The sequence below is a fragment of the Spodoptera frugiperda genome, chromosome 24 (genome assembly GCF_023101765.2).
Source record: "Spodoptera frugiperda isolate SF20-4 chromosome 24, AGI-APGP_CSIRO_Sfru_2.0, whole genome shotgun sequence".
Lineage (NCBI taxonomy): Eukaryota > Metazoa > Arthropoda > Insecta > Lepidoptera > Noctuidae > Spodoptera > Spodoptera frugiperda.
In genome coordinates this window covers 3,875,868-3,895,325 of record NC_064235.1, presented here as the reverse complement: position 1 = coordinate 3,895,325, position 19,458 = coordinate 3,875,868, and the positions used below count along the sequence as shown (strand labels likewise).

At 40.1% G+C, this 19,458-nt stretch overlaps 1 protein-coding gene across 1 annotated transcript in view; it reads left to right on the top strand.

The window, feature by feature from the left end:
* Positions 1–19,458, top strand: part of LOC118278505 (exportin-7-B) — a 37,796-nt gene that overhangs the window by 3,413 nt on the left and 14,925 nt on the right. The window contains exons 3-14 of the mRNA XM_050703834.1: positions 594–697; positions 1,104–1,203; positions 1,858–1,965; positions 2,711–2,835; positions 3,531–3,726; positions 4,238–4,453; positions 5,997–6,143; positions 8,079–8,251; positions 12,544–12,734; positions 12,843–12,862; positions 16,036–16,292; positions 18,890–19,034. Coding sequence (XP_050559791.1) covers positions 594–697; positions 1,104–1,203; positions 1,858–1,965; positions 2,711–2,835; positions 3,531–3,726; positions 4,238–4,453; positions 5,997–6,143; positions 8,079–8,251; positions 12,544–12,734; positions 12,843–12,862; positions 16,036–16,292; positions 18,890–19,034 — 1,782 coding nt within the window. The remainder of the gene's footprint in view (positions 1–593; positions 698–1,103; positions 1,204–1,857; positions 1,966–2,710; positions 2,836–3,530; positions 3,727–4,237; positions 4,454–5,996; positions 6,144–8,078; positions 8,252–12,543; positions 12,735–12,842; positions 12,863–16,035; positions 16,293–18,889; positions 19,035–19,458) is intronic.

The following is a 19,458-nucleotide window of genomic DNA, read 5'->3' as shown; positions in this document are numbered from 1 at the left end:
TCCCGCAATGAAATAAATCAGATAAATATTATTAAGAGGAGAAGAAAAAGAAAACGATAGTTTCTACTTCCCTCGGTGAATTAAATGCAGGAGACAGAATGACTTAAGCCCAAAGGCACAAAAAAGACTGCACAACTGGGAGAAGCCCAGTCGCCGAACACCACTGAAATTTTACACAAAACCTAACTTGGTCCTATGTATTGCTATTGGTCACAGAATTTGGTTCCAAGTGAATCCAGCAGTCCGGAGCTGCGGACAACACAAAAGGTTATCGGGGCTGCGGCTCAAAGCAGGTGTAGGAATAGGGTAGTTTTTAGTCAGTAAGAGTTTGGCCCTCCATTCCGCCTCACCCAAGCGCCTAGCTTCACTGACAGACAGACTGACGGACAATTCAATTTGACGTTTCAAAAGTGCCTTATTTAGGATTAATTGAAATAAATGCTTTGACTTTGACTTTGACTTTGACCAAGGCGGGAGAAGAAGAAGTCACTGAATGAATTTGTCACCTCAAAAAAAAAAAAAAGTATAAAATTTAACCCAACATACCGTAATAATACTAACTTACCCGTTAATTGTTCTTTTTTCTTCATTAGGAGTCACCAGATACACTGAGCAAATGCCAGGCACTGTTGGAGCGGGCAGACTCGAGCTATTCACAACTGTTGGCTGCCACGACGCTGGCTAAACTGATTAGCAGGTACATTATTTACAAAATTAATATTTACTAGCATTTTCGTGTGGTTTTACCAGCTCTGCGCGGGTCCTATTGATTGTAGCGTGATGTTATATAGCCTATAACTTTCCTCGATAAATGGACTATCCAACACAAAAATAAATATTCAAATCGTACCAGTAGTTCTACAGATTAATGCGTTCAAACAAACATACAGACAACATCTTTGTGTGCGCTATGGATGCGCATCTGCGAATCTTCCTGGAACAGCTACATAGCTTAGTATCAGTGGAAACGGTCACATAGTTACACAGCAAAGCTACTACACATCTTCGTAACATAGCTATATAGCATATCTCTAGTAGAAAAGCATCATTATGCTTCAAATAATAATAAATGTGATATTATATTGTTGTCTTTACGTTTCCAGGTCGACAGCGAGTCTCTCGACGCAGCAGCGTTTAGACATCAGGAATTATGTCCTGAACTATTTGGCAACTAGGCCGAAACTGGCCAATTTTGTAGTACAGGTAAGATTTTAGATTTAGATTTAGATTTCAGCCATGATCGTCCCACTGCAGGGCAAAGGCCTCCCTACCTTCCTTCCACTCCTCTCTGTTTAAAGTTTTTTGCGGCCAACCCTTGTCATAGCTGTTGAGTTCGTCCCGCCTTTTGGGTCTGCCACGACAAAGATAATATTTTACAACTTATAATCACATCCCACATAAGTGTGGGAGAGCCATGCTTTGGTACGAATGGGCCGGCTCGACCGGAGTGATACCACGGCCGAGCAGAAAACCGACGTGAAACAACGCTTGCGTTGAGTTTCGTTGTGTGAGTGAGGTTAATGGAATTCCAATACTTCCCCAATCTTCTTTGTTTTTTATGGTATAAGTCGGCAAACGAGCAGACGGATTACCTAATGGTAAGCAATCGCCGCCGCTCATGGACATCCGAAACACCAAAGATGTTACAAATGCGTTGCCGGCCTTTTGTTAGGGTTAGGAGTTTAAGGGTTGTTGGGGAAAGGGATTGTGTGATCCACAAATTGTTGTTTCGGATCTGGGTGTCATGTGTATGTAAAATTGTATGTTTGTAAACGCACCCACGACACAGGAGAAAACCATTTTTTTTTAGTATAGATTTATTCCGATATTAAATTAGTTCCTATTGTTTGTCCACAGTCGCTGGTATCGCTTTTCGCGCGCATCACCAAGCTGAGCTGGTTCGACATGATCAAGGAAGAGTTTGTCTTCCACAACGTCATCAATGATATCACAAATTTTCTCAGGGTAAGTATGCAACATTACGCCTTTAATCCTCGAAGGGGTAGGCAGAGGTGCACATTACGGAATGTAATCCCACTGTACAGTGTACACTTTTAACCATTTGTGTTATAAGTCCCATGTAACAGGGGGTTAGTGTACATATTTACTTATAATGTCTAGTACCGATTTTACGGTGCTTTTCCACCAGAGATGCTATATAGTTATGGTAAGAAAATGTAATAGCTAAGCTGTAAAACTATGTGACCATTTCCACTGGTACTAAGGTATGTAGCTTGCTAGTAAGATGTGCATCTTGATGATAGTAGGAAAACTATCAATAGCATGCATTTCTCCATATAAAAAAATACATATCTTAGTTGAACCAGTTTCCACCAGTGTTAAGATATATGTACCAATAAATATGATTGGTGGAAGCCAAACGCATCTACAGCAATCGTCACTGAAAATCAGTGCTACCTTCGGTGTCACCTTTGGTGCCTAGTTCATATTGAGGTGGCAACCCTTTTGGCTTGGGCACATTACCACCTTGTTTTTATCGTAATATGTTTTATAGTTTTACTTTTATGCTATTTTATTCATATTGTTCAGTATTTTTATGCCCCTCCTTTTTATAAAAAAATTGTATTAATGTTTATACTATTTTAGATTTTTCTTGTGTTTTGTTTTTTGGTGCATCGTGCCCGGTGCTAAATAAATAATGTTTCTTTCTTTCATTACATTGAACTAATTATCGAATTAATGATTACAGAGTCAAGAACTATGCACGATCGGCGTGCAACTGCTGTCGCAGCTGGTGGTGGAGATGAACCAGGTCTCTGAAGCCGATGCCAACCGCTCCCTCGCCAAACACAGGAAGATTGCTTCTTCCTTCAGGTAAATAATATACAACGTGACTGTTGCATAATAAATCTATACTAATAACATAAAGCTGAAGAGTTTGTTTGTTTGTTCGTTTGAACGCGCTAATATCCAGAACTCCTGATCCTATTTGGATAATTATTTTTGTGTCGGATAGTGCATTCATCGAGGAAGGCTATAGGCTATAAAAAATCACGAATATGGCCAATAGTAGCTGAGCAGAGCGGGTGAAACCGTGCGGAAGTAGCTAGTAATAAATTCATGTTTACATATATATGTTTTAATATTGTTTTCGCACGATCAGCTGTTAGCAGCGAGGCGCCCGCGTTATCGGAAGACTAGTAGGTATTTTGAAACTTTTGACAAAATTGTGTTGTTTTGTTATTGTGATAAAAATAAAACTAATGAGTATACACAAAAAGTTTCTTCGGGAAAGTTGTTTGTAATCATGAGTACAATCACGTGTTTAAATATCGTTCACTAATTACCGGTCACCCTATATATATATAAGTGATATTTTTATTATTTTTCTAACCTAACCTCAAAATTTCTAATTCCAGAGACACAAAAAAAGTTTCTTCAGGAAAGTTGTTTATAATCATGAGTACAAACACGTGTTTAAATATCGTTCACTAATTTACTAATCACCCTATATGTATAAGTGATATTTTTATTATTTTTCTCTCTAACCTCAAAATTTCTAATTCCAGAGACACACAGCTCTTCGAAATGTTCCGTCTATCGTGTTCCCTGCTCGGTACGATGAGGGGCAAAGCCCCCGAGCTGTCGGACGAGAGGCAGCACGCGCTGGTAGCTGCACTGCTGCGCCTCGCACACAACTGTCTCACCTTCGATTTCATTGGCACCACCAGTGACGAGTCTAGTGATGATCTCTGTACTGTACAGGTGATTGTTGACCTTATTTTTTGTGATTGTTGAGGTTAAAATTAATTGTTACTACACATTTAACGAGTGGAGTGATACGGCCTTACAGAAAACCGACGTGAAACAACGCTTGCGTTGTGTGAGTGAGGTTGCCGGAGGCCTAATTACCCCCTTCCCAATCTTCCGAACCCCCGATTCCCCAACAACTCTTGAATTCCTAACCCCCAAAAAGGCCGCACTTGTAACGCCTCTGGTGTTTCTGGTGTCCATAGACGGCGGCGATTGCTTACCATCAGGTGCTACGTTTGTTTGTTTACCGGCTTATACCATAAAATACGAACGATCATACGAGTTACCGGGGTGGTTGTTGGTCAGTAAGTGCAGACACTTACTGACCAACAACCACCTGAGAGGAAATGTCAGAAAATATCCTCTCGCCTCATCCAAGGTGGGAGTATTCATTGAATTAATATCCCCACTCTCCAAAGTCTCTCTTCCATCTTCTTCTACAACAATTTTCTCTCTCTTCCAGATCCCGACATCATGGCGTCCCACATTCCTGGAGTCTGGTACCCTGGACCTGTTCTTCGAGCTGTACCACCTACTAGGCGGCGCCCTGGCAAGCCTGGCCCTGGCCTGTCTGGTACAGCTGGCGTCTGTACGTCGCTCGCTGTTCAGTTCCAATGAAAGAGCCAAGTTCTTGAATAGATTGGCTGCCGGAGTGCTCAGGATATTGGAGAATACACAGGTAAGAAATTTAATTTGTTTTGTATAAGTTGTTCTAAAAGTATCTGCCACGGCTTTAATGGGAGGTAGTGTTGTGTTTGAAGATTACAATAGTGAATATAAATTATTGATTATGAGTAATTCCTTTTTAACCGACTTGAAAAAAGGAGGAGGTTCTCAATTCGACTGTACTTTCTTTTAATGTTTTATCATATAAAAGATCTGTTTGAGTTTGTTATGAAAGAGCTACCTCTTTCACTGTCTCTGTCGAATTTGTGAACCACTTTATGCAGAGTAAAGTCAATGTTTATTTAACTTCTTTATGTTCTCAAATTGAATTAACTGGTCCAATATACGAAATTTCTTCACTATTGTAATCTTCAAACTTTGACGTGTAAATGTGCTCTTTTGTAGCCTATTTACAGAAAAATAAAATCATTTCAATCAAACACAACACTACCTCCCATTAAAGCCGTGGCAGATATATTTAGACCACCTTATATTAGGGCCTTATTAACAAATGGGCAGGGTTGGAAAAAAAACATGTTTTTTTTATAAAGAAAAAACATCATGTTTTAATTGAAAAACAAAAAAAACATGTTTTTTATTAATGTTTCACTGCTGTTTTAATTGACTTGTTTTAAACATGTTTTAATCTTGTTTTAAACACGTAAATATGTATAAAATGAAAAAAAGGCTGGAATTTCTATAAAGTTCCGCCAAAGCGGGTCTTTCTTCCGCCCTGTTATCATATTTTTTTCCCAAATAACACATCACACATACACGCACTGTAATAGTTTATTAATAACACGGAACAAAAACAATTACGTAAAAAAATACGTGTCCACCACATTACACATGCAAAACATGAATTGATCGATTTCGTTTGGCTTTCTTTCTATCTAACTGAACAAAAGCGAACCGGGAAATCCCCGCGTTTTATGAACATTCATTCACCGCATTACCGCTTGTCAGTCAGGGGAATCCCATCTAGTAATATCCATGTTGCCAACTCTTTAGTAAAAAAATATACCATTAGGTTTTTAATTCCTTGAGTGTAAAAGTATAGAGTTTTTTTTTATGTGTTTTCAACATGTTTAAAACAAATTAGTTTTAATCATGTTTTAAACGTGATACATACTTTTGTAGTGTTTTAATCAGTGTTTTAAACGTATGTTTAAAACAAATGTTTTAAACATTGCCAACCCTGCAAATGGGTGTATATTGTATAGCGGCATTACGTGCCGTAATGTGCACCTCTGCCTATTCTTTCGGGGATAAAGAAAGAAAGAAAATACATTTATTTACGAAGACACAACGCATACACAAACACAAAGAGGAAATACAGACAAAAAAAAACAAGTAAATAAAAAAGTAAAAGTACATACAGGGAAATCACAAAAGTTAGGGGAAATATGCGTCACATCTACGCAAAATGGCCCTCGCTCAGCATATTGCTGTGACTCTTAAAAATCACAGCGCTGGTTTTCAGCGAAAGCCGAAGCTGCTACGAAGCTAAAGAGAGTGACGTAGCATTGCATTAACCCTATATCATTGTGTTCCAGGGCCTATCAGACCCGACGAACTACCACGAGTTCTGCCGTCTCCTGGCGCGGCTGAAGTCCAACTACCAGCTGGGCGAGCTGGTCATGGTGGACAGCTACCCGCGCCTCATCGAGCTCATCGCCAAGTTCACCGTGCAGAGCTTACAGGTAACATATTATTATATATTATACGAACTACCACGAGTTCTGCCGGCTCCTGGCGCGGCTGAAGTCCAACTACCAGCTGGGCGAGCTGGTCATGGTGGACAGCTACCCGCGCCTCATCGAGCTCATCGCCAAGTTCACTGTGCAGAGCTTACAGGTAAGATATTATTATATATTATACGAACTACCACGAGTTCTGCCGTCTCCTGGCGCGGCTGAAGTCCAACTACCAGCTGGGCGAGCTGGTCATGGTGGACAGCTACCCGCGCCTCATCGAGCTCATCGCCAAGTTCACCGTGCAGAGCTTACAGGTAACATATTATTATATTATTATATATTATACGAACTACCACGAGTTCTGCCGGCTCCTGGCGCGGCTGAAGTCCAACTACCAGCTGGGCGAGCTGGTCATGGTGGACAGCTACCCGCGCCTCATCGAGCTCATCGCCAAGTTCACTGTGCAGAGCTTACAGGTAAGATATTATTATATATTATACGAACTACCACGAGTTCTGCCGGCTCCTGGCGCGGCTGAAGTCCAACTACCAGCTGGGCGAGCTGGTCATGGTGGACAGCTACCCGCGCCTCATCGAGCTCATCGCCAAGTTCACTGTGCAGAGCTTACAGGTAAGATATTATTATATATTATACGAACTACCACGAGTTCTGCCGGCTCCTGGCGCGGCTGAAGTCCAACTACCAGCTGGGCGAGCTGGTCATGGTGGACAGCTACCCGCGCCTCATCGAGCTCATCGCCAAGTTCACTGTGCAGAGCTTACAGGTATACTATACGATATACAGTATGGAGATCACTCATATGACTTAAATGAAACTACAAGTAGTACTCGTCCACAGAAGCGTAATACAACTAAATATTTCAACGAAAACCGAAAATAAATAAATCAAGTATTAAATTCTGTATGAACAGCTCCATGTTCCTTGACCACAGAAGAGCTGTAATGTTGTAGGTTGTCTAGGAATGTTACGGACATGTGGCGCGGCTGTTACAATGCCGTATATGTAAAGAGGTCTCGGGTTCGACTCCCGGGTCGGACGAAGTACTGGGCTTTTTTCGGTTATTCTAAATTTTCTCAGTAGTAGCACGGAGCCTGGAAATATACCTGGTAAATGGCAATAGGCTCACCACCTATTACATGGGACTTACAACATAAATTGTGAAAAGTGGGTGTACATTGTACAATGGCATTACATGTCATAATGTGCACCTCTGCCTACCCCTTCGGGGAATAAAGGTATGACGTTGCGAATTTTTAATTATTTATTGCGAACTTTCGCGAACAAAAATGAACGAGTGAAATGAAGATAATTTTTTTTTTTTAATTATTATTTCCACAAAATACACAGTAATACAATAAATAACAAATAGCAACCAAAAAACCACTAAGGTTTAGAACCGTGCTATGGAATCTGCCTTAAATGTTACATTATGGAGGTAGGTACAATAATCCTGCTTAAATAGTACTCAGGTAATATTCCTTGAGTTTACATTTTATATTTTTAGGTGTGATACATTTTTTTACTTCTGCGGGTATACTGTTAATAAGTCTTGGTACAATATAACCAATAGTTCGCTCGCCATATGCATTGTTAGCGCGCTGCGTACGGAGCCGATTCCCAGAATTAGCCCGTATATACATATATAGGATGTTCAATCTTGGTTCGTAGCGACTCGTTGAAAAATTGATCTTTTAACAATAAAAAATTGGCATGTGCATGAACTGGCAAGACTTTGCAGTGCTTGAACAAACCAAAATAAAAATAAATAGCTTTTGATTTGAAATTAAAAATAAAACGCTATTTCAAGTAATTCTATTAGTAAATCAATAAAACTTACGGCCGAATTAAATAAAACTTCAGATTTGAGAACCGGAATAGGCTTCCTGGACCTATTTTAAACATTAATATTGTTATTTTCAGATGTGGCAATTCGCCCCCAATTCGGTGCACTACCTGCTCTCGCTATGGCAACGCATGGTGGCTTCGGTGCCCTACGTGAAGGCCAGCGAGCCCCATCTACTGGAGACGTACGCCCCAGGAGTCACCGCCGCGTATATAGGGTCCCGGCTGGACTCCGTGTCTTGTGTGCTTAGGTAAGTGGTTTTTTTTAATACGTATACATATAATATTTAGATTGGTTCTTTAACCACTCTAACGTCCAGCCGCGCACGGCATCCGAACCGCGCGCGACTCGCAAGTTCGTCGTAACAAAAAACCTATATAGCTACTGAACCGTAATGCCTAGAATAAAGAAAAGAATACCAAAAAAAAGATTGAAGAATACTGATCAATCTTAACGATATTTTAAAATCTTTAGTTAATGTTTAAAATACAATAAAACGTGTTAAACATGAAACACAGAAAAAAAAACAGAATTATTTCTACCTTTTTAGAATATACGGCACAACTATTGCATATTTTATCAATAATATATTTTTACAACAAACTAGACTCATTACCCTTTCTTTTGATGTATATATGATTATATTCGGTTAACTCTAAGTATTGTAATTAAATCGAAAGAAAACACTACTCGTAATTTTACACATCAAAAAACCTGAGGAACACATTGACATTATTATGGAATCTTCAATGAATTTAGTATATTTCTCTTTGAAAAATGTATTATTTTGCTTATTACGAAATGTATTTCGATATTTTATATACTATTGTAATGCAAAGTATGTAAAATATGTATAAACAAAACTAAAAGTGACCAACACCAGGCCGGCCATTTTTTTCGAAACAACAATCGTTTGAAGTTAAAATTAGACTAGATTTATCAGCTAAAACTGTGATATTTGTACATCATCGTAAAGCACAAATCTTCTAGTTTATTTTGATGTATAACACTTGCAAGATAAATTAAACAAAACTGTAGTATTTACGACATAATTGTTGGAACTCACAAAAACACTTCAAAAACGAGTCAACTAACTTTAAAAATTTATATTTTGTTTGTCAAAGCATATTACAACGCCATGTCTTATTTTTTCGTCGAACAATTTATTCAGCTGTATAGATAATCAGTCAAAACTCACCAAACAAGACCGTATTTTAAACTAGAGGGAGTTAAACAGAACTCGTCACTTTGGATACTATAGTATCCATGGACGTTAGAGTGGTTAAGCAATTAAACAAATATGTGATTCATCTAAAACATAAAAGAGCTTTATTTGTAAAATATAATAATTATTTTCCAACAAAACATAACTAAAGAAATGGTTTCTTACCTAAAACATAAAAGAATCAACAATATAATGTTCATGCTTTCCTTGCCCTGAATCAACATAAATTATTTAATTATTTCTTAAAATATAAAAAACGGAGATATTGTTTGCTGTCATTGTCAAAGTCCGTATCAAAGAGTATAATAAGTATAGGTCAGTATAGATGACAATCTATGCTTTCATACATAGAAGTGAATGAAAGTGACTTAAGGACGCGTTCTCAAATCTGACGTAAATAAGCTATTTTTCAGTACATATTACGACCAAAAGAAACTTAACTGAACATAACTAACAATTACAATAGATAGATCACTTCTTTATCTCCAAAAATATTGATTTGTAATGTGAAAAAAGTTATATTTTATTATTGCAAACACGATTTTTCTTTACCTCTTTACACAAAATTGTCAAAAAAGGGTTGAGTTTAGGAACATTTTACTGCTACTACACGCATAATTCTGAATCTCAAAAAAATATCCCGGGGAAGCAGACATAATCAAAAATTATACTATAGGAAAAAATTACGAAAATATTACAAATTGTCTCGGAAATAAATAAAAGTTCCCGGTTAATTTTTTCTCCTATTTTGCTGTCAGACATCAACTTTAAAGCGTAGCAATAAGGGTTATTTTATTTGTTTACTATTTAGATTTATTAGATAGAAAATGTCAAATGAAATTTCAGTCTGCGCTCGAGCGCTGTCGTGGGTGGACGCTGCGTCGCCTGTTACAAAAAATGGCCTTGAAAAAGATCGCTGTACGAGTACAAAATATTTGATATTATACTTCACAAACCAATCTTGATATTTTTACCGACTTCACAAAAAGGAGGAGGTACTATGTTCGGCTGTTTGTATGTTTTTTTACACATTCTGTACGAGCAACACTTTACTGAATATAGAATGTTTCATTATATTATTTTGAACATGAGGTTAAATCAAAATCCAAGATGGCGCCGACAAGATTTGCCAACTTTCCACCATGGGTGTCATTTTCATGGTTTTTGGGGTCGCTTATAGCGAATATGGAGTCAAAATCAAAATCCAAGATGGCGCCGACTAGATTTGCCAACTTTCCATCATGGGTGTCATTTTCATGGTTTTTGGGGTCGCTTATAGCGAATATGGAGTCAAAATCAAAATCCAAGATGGCGCCGACAAGATTTGCCAACTTTCCATCATGGGTGTCATTTTCATGGTTTTTGGGGTCGCTTATAGCGGATATGGAGTCAAAATCAAAATCCAAGATGGCGCCGACTAGATTTGCCAACTTTCCATCATGGGTGTCATTTTTATGGTTTTTGGGGTCGCTTATAGCGAATATGGAGTCAAAATCAAAATCCAAGATGGCGCCGACAAGATTTGCCAACTTTCCACCATGGGTGTCATTTTCATGGTTTTTGGGGTCGCTTATAACGAATATAAAGTGAAAATCTAAGTTCAAGATGGCGCCGACATAAATATATAAATGACCATGCCAGATCCTGCCCCACTTAATTTCATCAATGTACAAAAAATGTAAATTAATCAAAATTATGCAATGAAAATAAGACCCTTGGTTACTTAATTATTATTCTGATAAACTTGCGGATAAAAATTAGGAAATAAAAAGAATTTTAAAAACCCAAGGCCTATTTCCTGTATTTATCGCGACCCTCTGCGTTTCTTAGTACGCTTGCACAAGGAACAAAACGAGTCATTCAATAAAAAAAAAGATTTATTAATGTAATGTGTACGAATTTTTTTGGTTTTAATACATACTGCTAGTTAATTTTTTTTTTATAATATATATTATAATGAATGCATATTATAATTATGATTTCGTGTTTGAACGTTAGTGATTAGATGTAACGAAACCTCATTGGCGTGCGTGTGTCATTATGTCCAAAAGTCATTATTTGACATTCGCTCTGTCTGTTCTGTTTACATTGTTGTTTCGTTATGATTATGAATTAAAGTAGGATTACTAAAGGTGATATTGGTGATGAGTGATGACATTCCTTCCTTTCATAGCTAAACACCCTATGATAGCATTGTAATTTAATTATTTCTACCATTATAACTGCAATTAACCTAACCTAAATACGATTTATGTTTACTAGATTTATAGATTAGTTCTTTGGCTATAGAGTATATTTTATAACGCCAGTTTATGATAAAATAGAATGTTACAGAAATTTTGAGTTAAGGACGCGTTCTCATAATTGATAGGTATCGAATCGCATCACTACATTGACACGACTCTCGACAATACACACATACGCACGGATAGCTGCGGAAATTATGACAAAATGAACTTGATACTTTGAAAGTTTGAATATTTTCTTACTTTCTTTTTTAATATTTTTATTTTGTTTAGTGCGTGCGTAGACTCAAATGTTTTGTGTTATCTGTTGTTCAATTCCGTTCAGTGCCGAATTTGGGCTCGGATTATTCGATTGGTGTCATTTTCATAGTTTTCGGAAAGTAAGCGTTCGAAATCAAAAATCAAATGGTGCCAACGCAAAACTAACTTTTTACATGCTTTTATTTAGTTTCATATGTAAAGGATGTATGTATGTGTGTTTGTTTGTATGTTTCTATGTAACCGACCTCTTCCAACTTTTGACATTTCCCACATCTTGTAGTTTTTGGATTCGGTCATTTTCATTCTAAGAGCCATTGCATTCTAAGATATATTGTCAAGTGTGGGGATTAATGATAAAGGTTTAATAACAAGAGGGAATGGTTTCTTTAAAAAGTCTATGATTTAAGTATATACCCCAAGCAATTTGCTGAAATTTATGGTATAAGAATCCGGGAAACGAGTAGACGGATCACTTGATGGTAAGCAATTGCCGCTACCCATGGACACCTAAAACACCTAACAAGAAATAATTACTAAATTCTTTAAACCATTGCCTAAACCTGATGATAACATGTAATTCATCAATTTGTATGATCAGAAAGTTCAATGAAACATTTTTTTAATCTACAATTTGCTTCTTTATATCATCATCTAGGAACGTATCCCCTATAACCCCATACAAATTAGCATTCCATATTCACGGTTTCTGTATTCGCGGCATATTTACGGAACGCATACCCCGCGAATAAAGAGCTTCTACTGTACTTGAATAACAACGACTTAATTTCTTCCTATCTCCTCTGTCCCCAGGGAGGGCGTGGAGGACCCGCTGGAAGACCTGGGCACGGTCCAGCAGCAGCTGGAGCAGCTGTCGGTGGTGGGGCGCTGCGAGTACGGCAAGACCTGTCAGCTCCTCGTCGCGCACTTCGACCGCGCCGCCGCCGCGTACAGCGTCGAGGCGCAGCCGCAGCAGATACATATACTGCAGGGTCGGTCTACTTGTTATATGTCTCATGTATATGTACTTATTATATATACTGTAACACTTCGACCGCGCCGCCGCCGCGTACAGCGTCGAGGCGCAGCCGCAGCAGATACATATACTGCAGGGTCGGTCTACTTGTTATATGTCTCATGTATATGTACTTATTATATATACTGTAACACTTCGACCGCGCCGCCGCCGCGTACAGCGTCGAGGCGCAGCCGCAGCAGATACATATACTGCAGGGTCGGTCTACTTGTTATATGTCTCATGTATATGTACTTATTATATATACTGTAACACTTCGACCGCGCCGCCGCCGCGTACAGCGTCGAGGCGCAGCCGCAGCAGATACATATACTGCAGGGTCGGTCTACTTGTTATATGTCTCATGTATATGTACTTATTATATATACTGTAACACTTCGACCGCGCCGCCGCCGCGTACAGCGTCGAGGCGCAGCCGCAGCAGATACATATACTGCAGGGTCGGTCTACTTGTTATATGTCTCATGTATATGTACTTATTATATATACTGTAACACTTCGACCGCGCCGCCGCCGCGTACAGCGTCGAGGCGCAGCCGCAGCAGATACATATACTGCAGGGTCGGTCTACTTGTTATATGTCTCATGTATATGTACTTATTATATATACTGTAACACTTCGACCGCGCCGCCGCCGCGTACAGCGTCGAGGCGCAGCCGCAGCAGATACATATACTGCAGGGTCGGTCTACTTGTTATATGTCTCATGTATATGTACTTATTATATATACTGTAACACTTCGACCGCGCCGCCGCCGCATACAGCGTCGAGGCGCAGCCGCAGCAGATACATATACTGCAGGGTCGGTCTACTTGTTATATGTCTCATGTATATGTACTTATAAGTCCCATGTTATATAGCCTACAATATACTGTAACACTCCGACCTGCGAAAAACCGCCGCGTACAGCGTCGAGGCGCAGCCGCAGCAGATACATATACTGCAGGGTCGGTCTACTTGTTATATGTCTCATGTATATGTACTTATTATATATACTGTAACACTTCGACCGCGCCGCCGCCGCGTACAGCGTCGAGGCGCAGCCGCAGCAGATACATATACTGCAGGGTCGGTCTACTTGTTATATGTCTCATGTATATGTACTTATTATATATACTGTAACACTTCGACCGCGCCGCCGCCGCGTACAGCGTCGAGGCGCAGCCGCAGCAGATACATATACTGCAGGGTCGGTCTACTTGTTATATGTCTCATGTATATGTACTTATTATATATACTGTAACACTTCGACCGCGCCGCCGCCGCGTACAGCGTCGAGGCGCAGCCGCAGCAGATACATATACTGCAGGGTCGGTCTACTTGTTATATGTCTCATGTATATGTACTTATTATATATACTGTAACACTTCGACCGCGCCGCCGCCGCTACAGCGTCGAGGCGCAGCCGCAGTACATAATCGGCGCGGCCATATACTGTCAGTCAACACGTCGGATCTCGCCGCCGCCGCGTATGTTATATGCTCATGTCTGCCGGGTTATTATATATACTGTAACACTTCGACCGCGCCGCCGCCGCGTACAGCGTCGAGGCGCAGCCGCAGCAGATACATATACTGCAGGGTCGGTCTACTTGTTATATGTCTCATGTATATGTACTTATTATATATACTGTAACACTTCGACCGCGCCGCCGCCGCAACAGCGTCGAGGCGCAGCCGCAGCAGATACATATACTGCAGGGTCGGTCTACTTGTTATATGTCTCATGTATATGTACTTATTATATATACTGTAAACAAAAGAGGCGCATATACAAACATAGTTGATCGCTGACTGTTCCACTGCCGGCGAGTGCTCGCTTCACTAGCGTAACGAGCGCCACAGCGCTATGCGCAGCCGCAGCAGATACATATACTGCAGGGTCGGTCTACTTGCCCATATGTCACGGTCATGTATATACTTATTATATATACTGTAACACTTCGACCGCGCCGCCGCCGCACACTCGCGTCGAGGCGAGCTACGCAGCAGATACGGATATACTCGCAGGGTCTCGGTCTACTTGTTATATGTCTCATGTATATGTACTCGTTATATATACTGGTGGGACACTTCGAGGCTTTATTGCCGACTGTATCTTAGCGTACAGTACTCTCAACGCATCTTGGCAGATCTGAACTACGTGCAGGGCTCGCAATAAGTGTAAATGTCTCAATGTATTGTACTTATTATCATATACTCTAGCCTAGATCGTCGCCCCCCGCACCTACGCCTCATGCCACCATTTGGTTCTAAAAAGACTTATACGCAGCCTTCTGCACGTTGTTCAGACCTATATAAGATCCATTGAGAGTACTGTAAGTCTTTGACTGCCAATAGAAAACTGTAAGGCAAATCCTCTACTAACGTCGGTCACCGGTGACCCCCACGGCGTTCAATGCGTTAAACAGCAAACAACTCAATAATAATTTATCGACCACGAAATTAAACTTTGAAAAAAAAAACACGAAAAAGAAACTCTAACCGGAATTATTTAATACTTAACACTTAACCCAGTTGTTAGCAATTGTACAGCGTCGTTACTGAGGCATAGCAATAATCATTAAATGACTCTGAGTACGGTCTAGTTGAGATAGGCTGCACGACGTCGCACGCTGTTATAATGAAGAGTCTGTGTTTCAAAACGTAGATTTAGCTTTTCTTCAAATGTACGTGAGTAAACCGTCTTTTTTACGTTGAATTTAGTAATCTCACGATCGGTGTTATTATAATTTAACCAACAGAGACGTAAAGTTCTCTAAGAAAATCGAGAATCCTTTGACCAGGCGAGATGAGTCGTGCCTACACGGGCTTCCTAACTGTGGTATCGTTGGGATTTTCTATCATGTTTATTCGCATGTAAACTTCTTCGTAGCATATGTACATAGCATTCTGACCCTAAGATTTGTCTCATCTGTCACGTGTCATTGTCGCCACAATAAAATTAAAGATTCAGATCATCTGAAAGGACAAAGGGAGCAAATCAATATTATCTCATTTTAAAACTATTCTAGTGGCCAGGCAAATTTTGTTTTACGCTCTAACATATTTTTCTTACCTTTTAAACCTTCCCTACATAAATCCGCAGCACTGTACCTACACAAATAATTCAACACCGAAATATGCCAAATCGGTCCATACAGGCTCGAGTTTTAGCGAGAATAACGAACAGCAAGTTCTATAATTCTGGTCGTTTTATACACACCTTCTACTGACAATAAGGAATACATAAAAAAAAACCATCTAATTTGGTACAGTCGTTATAGAAGTTATACGCGTACGTAGGTATTTTTGTTATGCATACATGCGATACATTTTGTCGAATCATTTTTAATTTATATAATTTTCTCTCTACACAGGGTGGTTGCGAGAAACTGGAGCTGGCGATGATGTCCTTCTTCGAGCAGTTCCGTAAGATATACGTGGGAGAACAGGTGCAGAAGAACAGCAAGGTGTACCGCAGACTCAGCGATGTGCTCGGCTTGGCTGATGAGAGCCAACTCCTCAGCGTGCTGATGAGGAAAATGTGAGTAGATTGTGTAACAATGTTATACTAGGGTGTGATCTGCCTTACAGTGGAGCAACGTAACAGCCCATTAGCAACCTAATCACTCGGGCTTTGAAGACACCCAGGTGATACCCATCGGAAACACAGAATCATCACTTACCATCAGGCGAGCTAGCGGCCAAACGTCGGCAGCCATTTAACATAAAAAAAGAGTAGGGGGCGCAGGTTAGAGTAGGTAGATCACCTGATGGTAAGCATACAGTGTACTCTAAGGTGCAGAAGAACAGCAAAGTCTACCGCAGACTCAGCGATGTGCTCGGCTTGGCTGATGAGAGCCAACTCCTCAGCGTGCTGATGAGGAAAATGTGAGTAGATGTGTAATAGAGTAGGTAGATCACCTGATGGTAAGCATACAGTGTACTCTAAGGTGCAGAAGAACAGCAAGGTGTACCGCAGACTCAGCGATGTGCTCGGCTTGGCTGATGAGAGCCAACTCCTCAGCGTGCTGATGAGGAAAATGTGAGTAGATTGTGTTGATTTTTTTATGGAGTAGGGTGTGATGATGCGGCTTACAGTGGAGCACGTCTGCCCATTAGCAACCTATTCACTCGGGCTTTGAAGACACCCAGGTTATACCCATCAGGAAACACAGACATCATCACTTACCATCAGGCGAGATAGCGGCCAAACGTCGGCCCATTTAACATAAAAAAAAGAGTAGGGGGTAATAGAGTAGGTAGATCACCTGATGGTAAGCATACAGTGTACTCTATAGTTCAGAAGAACAGCAAGGTGTACCGCAGACTCAGCGATGTGCTCGGCTTGGCTGATGAGAGCCAACTCCTCAGCGTGCTGATGAGGAAAATGTGAGTAGATTGTGTAATAGAGTAGGTAGATCACCTGATGGTAAGCATACAGTGTACTCTAAGGTGCAGACTCAGCGATGTGCTCGGCTTGGCTGATGAGAGCCAACTCCTCAGCGTGCTGATGAGGAAGATGTGAGTAGATTGTGTAATAGAGTAGGTAGATCACCTGATGTAAGCATACAGTGTACTCTAAGTCAGACTCAGCGATGTGCTCGGCTTGGCTGATGAGAGCCAACTCCTCAGCGTGCTGATGAGGAAAATGTGAGTAGATTGTCCTATATTAGAGTAGGTAGATCACCTGATGGTAAGCATACAGTGTACTCTATAGTGCAGAAGAACAGCAAGGTGTACCGCAGACTCAGCGATGTGCTCGGCTTGGCTGACGAGAGCCAACTCCTCAGCGTGCTGATGAGGAAAATGTGAGTAGATTGTGATGACTTTTCTTATGGAATAGAGTAGGTAGATCACCTGATGGTAAGCATACAGTGTACTCTAAGGTGCAGAAGAACAGCAAGGTGTACCGCAGACTCAGCGATGTGCTCGGCTTGGCTGATGAGAGCCAACTCCTCAGCGTGCTGATGAGGAAGATGTGAGTAGATTGTGGTGATTTTTGTATGGAGTAGGGTGTGATGATGCGGCTTACAGTGGAGCACGTCTGCCCATTAGCAACCTATTCACTCGGGCTTTGAAGACACCCAGGTTATACCCATCAGGAAACACAGACATCATCACTTACCATCAGGCGAGATAGGGGCCAAACGTCGGCCCATTTAACATAAAAAAAATAGTAGGGGGTAATAGAGTAGGTAGATCACCTGATGGTAAGTATACAGTGTACTCCAGGTAGCGACACTAGCAAGGTAAGTACTCGTGCATGACTGCATTTTGAGATCCAGAATGACGATGTAAAGTATTAACAATGTGTTTATTTTACGCTGTTTATTTATTATAACCGATCGTAATCCAAAACATCTAGATTTATTTTAATTTTTGATAGAAAATAAAATGTATGTCAAAAATGCCCTAAAATAACTATATACTAAGTATGCATCAAATCACTGCGATAATATACCGCTTGGCGGCTCTTTGTGGAGTAGGAATGGGGTGGTATTTAGTGATGATAATGACACATGACAGAAGTCGCGCATAGACGATCGACAAACAAATCCACGGATGACGTCATAAACATCCTACATCGCAGTTAGAATATCCCAATAAACAACAGTTTTGCAGTAACCACCAGGTAGTCCCTTCACGCTTATATGCTAATTGCTGTAGTTTCTGTTGTTAATCAGGTGATCGTGTCTGCCACATAATCTCGCCTGGTCAAGATCCTCCTTTTCTTAGGGAACTTTACTCTCTGTTCTCTGTCGTCTCACTCAAGGCGATAGGATTTGTGTTTAATCTATAACTTTTTTGATTTTCAATTTTTTTTATAGTTGGGAAGTCTCCTAGGTGAAAAATAAATTATTTTGACATTTCTATACAATAAAATATCCCAAAATAATGGTACTTACATTCATTATTTTGACAATATACTTATTTATTTAATTTTTCTAGCTAATTTTAGAGAAATAAGTATGCTATTTGACGCAAAAAATTATGACGTCATAAGTTGCGATCTCCTACAAAATTCATAAAAAAGTAACGTTTTTGACATTTCGATAAAAGTATTGAATTTGACTAGTAGGAAAATACCGTATTGCAAAAACATTTAATAATCTAAATAATTATATTTGTTTGTTACAGTATAACAAATCTGAAATACTGGGGCGGCTCGGAGCAGATAATAGCGAAGACGCTCGGGCTGCTGAGCGACCTCAGCGGCGGGTACTCGTGCGTGCGCAAACTGGTCAAACTCGACGAGGTCCAGTTTATGCTCACACATCATACCGTAAGTAATTTCATCTGTATAATGTCATAAGTTTTTAAACTGATATGGTCACTAACATTATCATTAGAACTTGAGACGACGGGATATTTACATCGGAAACTCATCGACATAAATAAACATGGTAAATATCCCTATAATGAAATGTTGTCATTTAATTTTCTTTGTATAATTGCATAAATGAGTGAAAATGCGTTTTGAAATTAACTTTTTAATTACTTGATTCATATTTCGAATGAATTACGCGACGTCCTGCGTGAGCGATATAGACGCGAAGGCGATGCGTTGTAGCTCAGCGCGAGAAAAAACTAATTGTAAAAATGCCTTACGGCACCAACTGTATGTGGGATGCGGTGCGGTGCTGGGCGAACGTAAACAATTGGCTTGATATTGTCGCGCAAACTGGACGCGGTGCCGTTACTTTTTG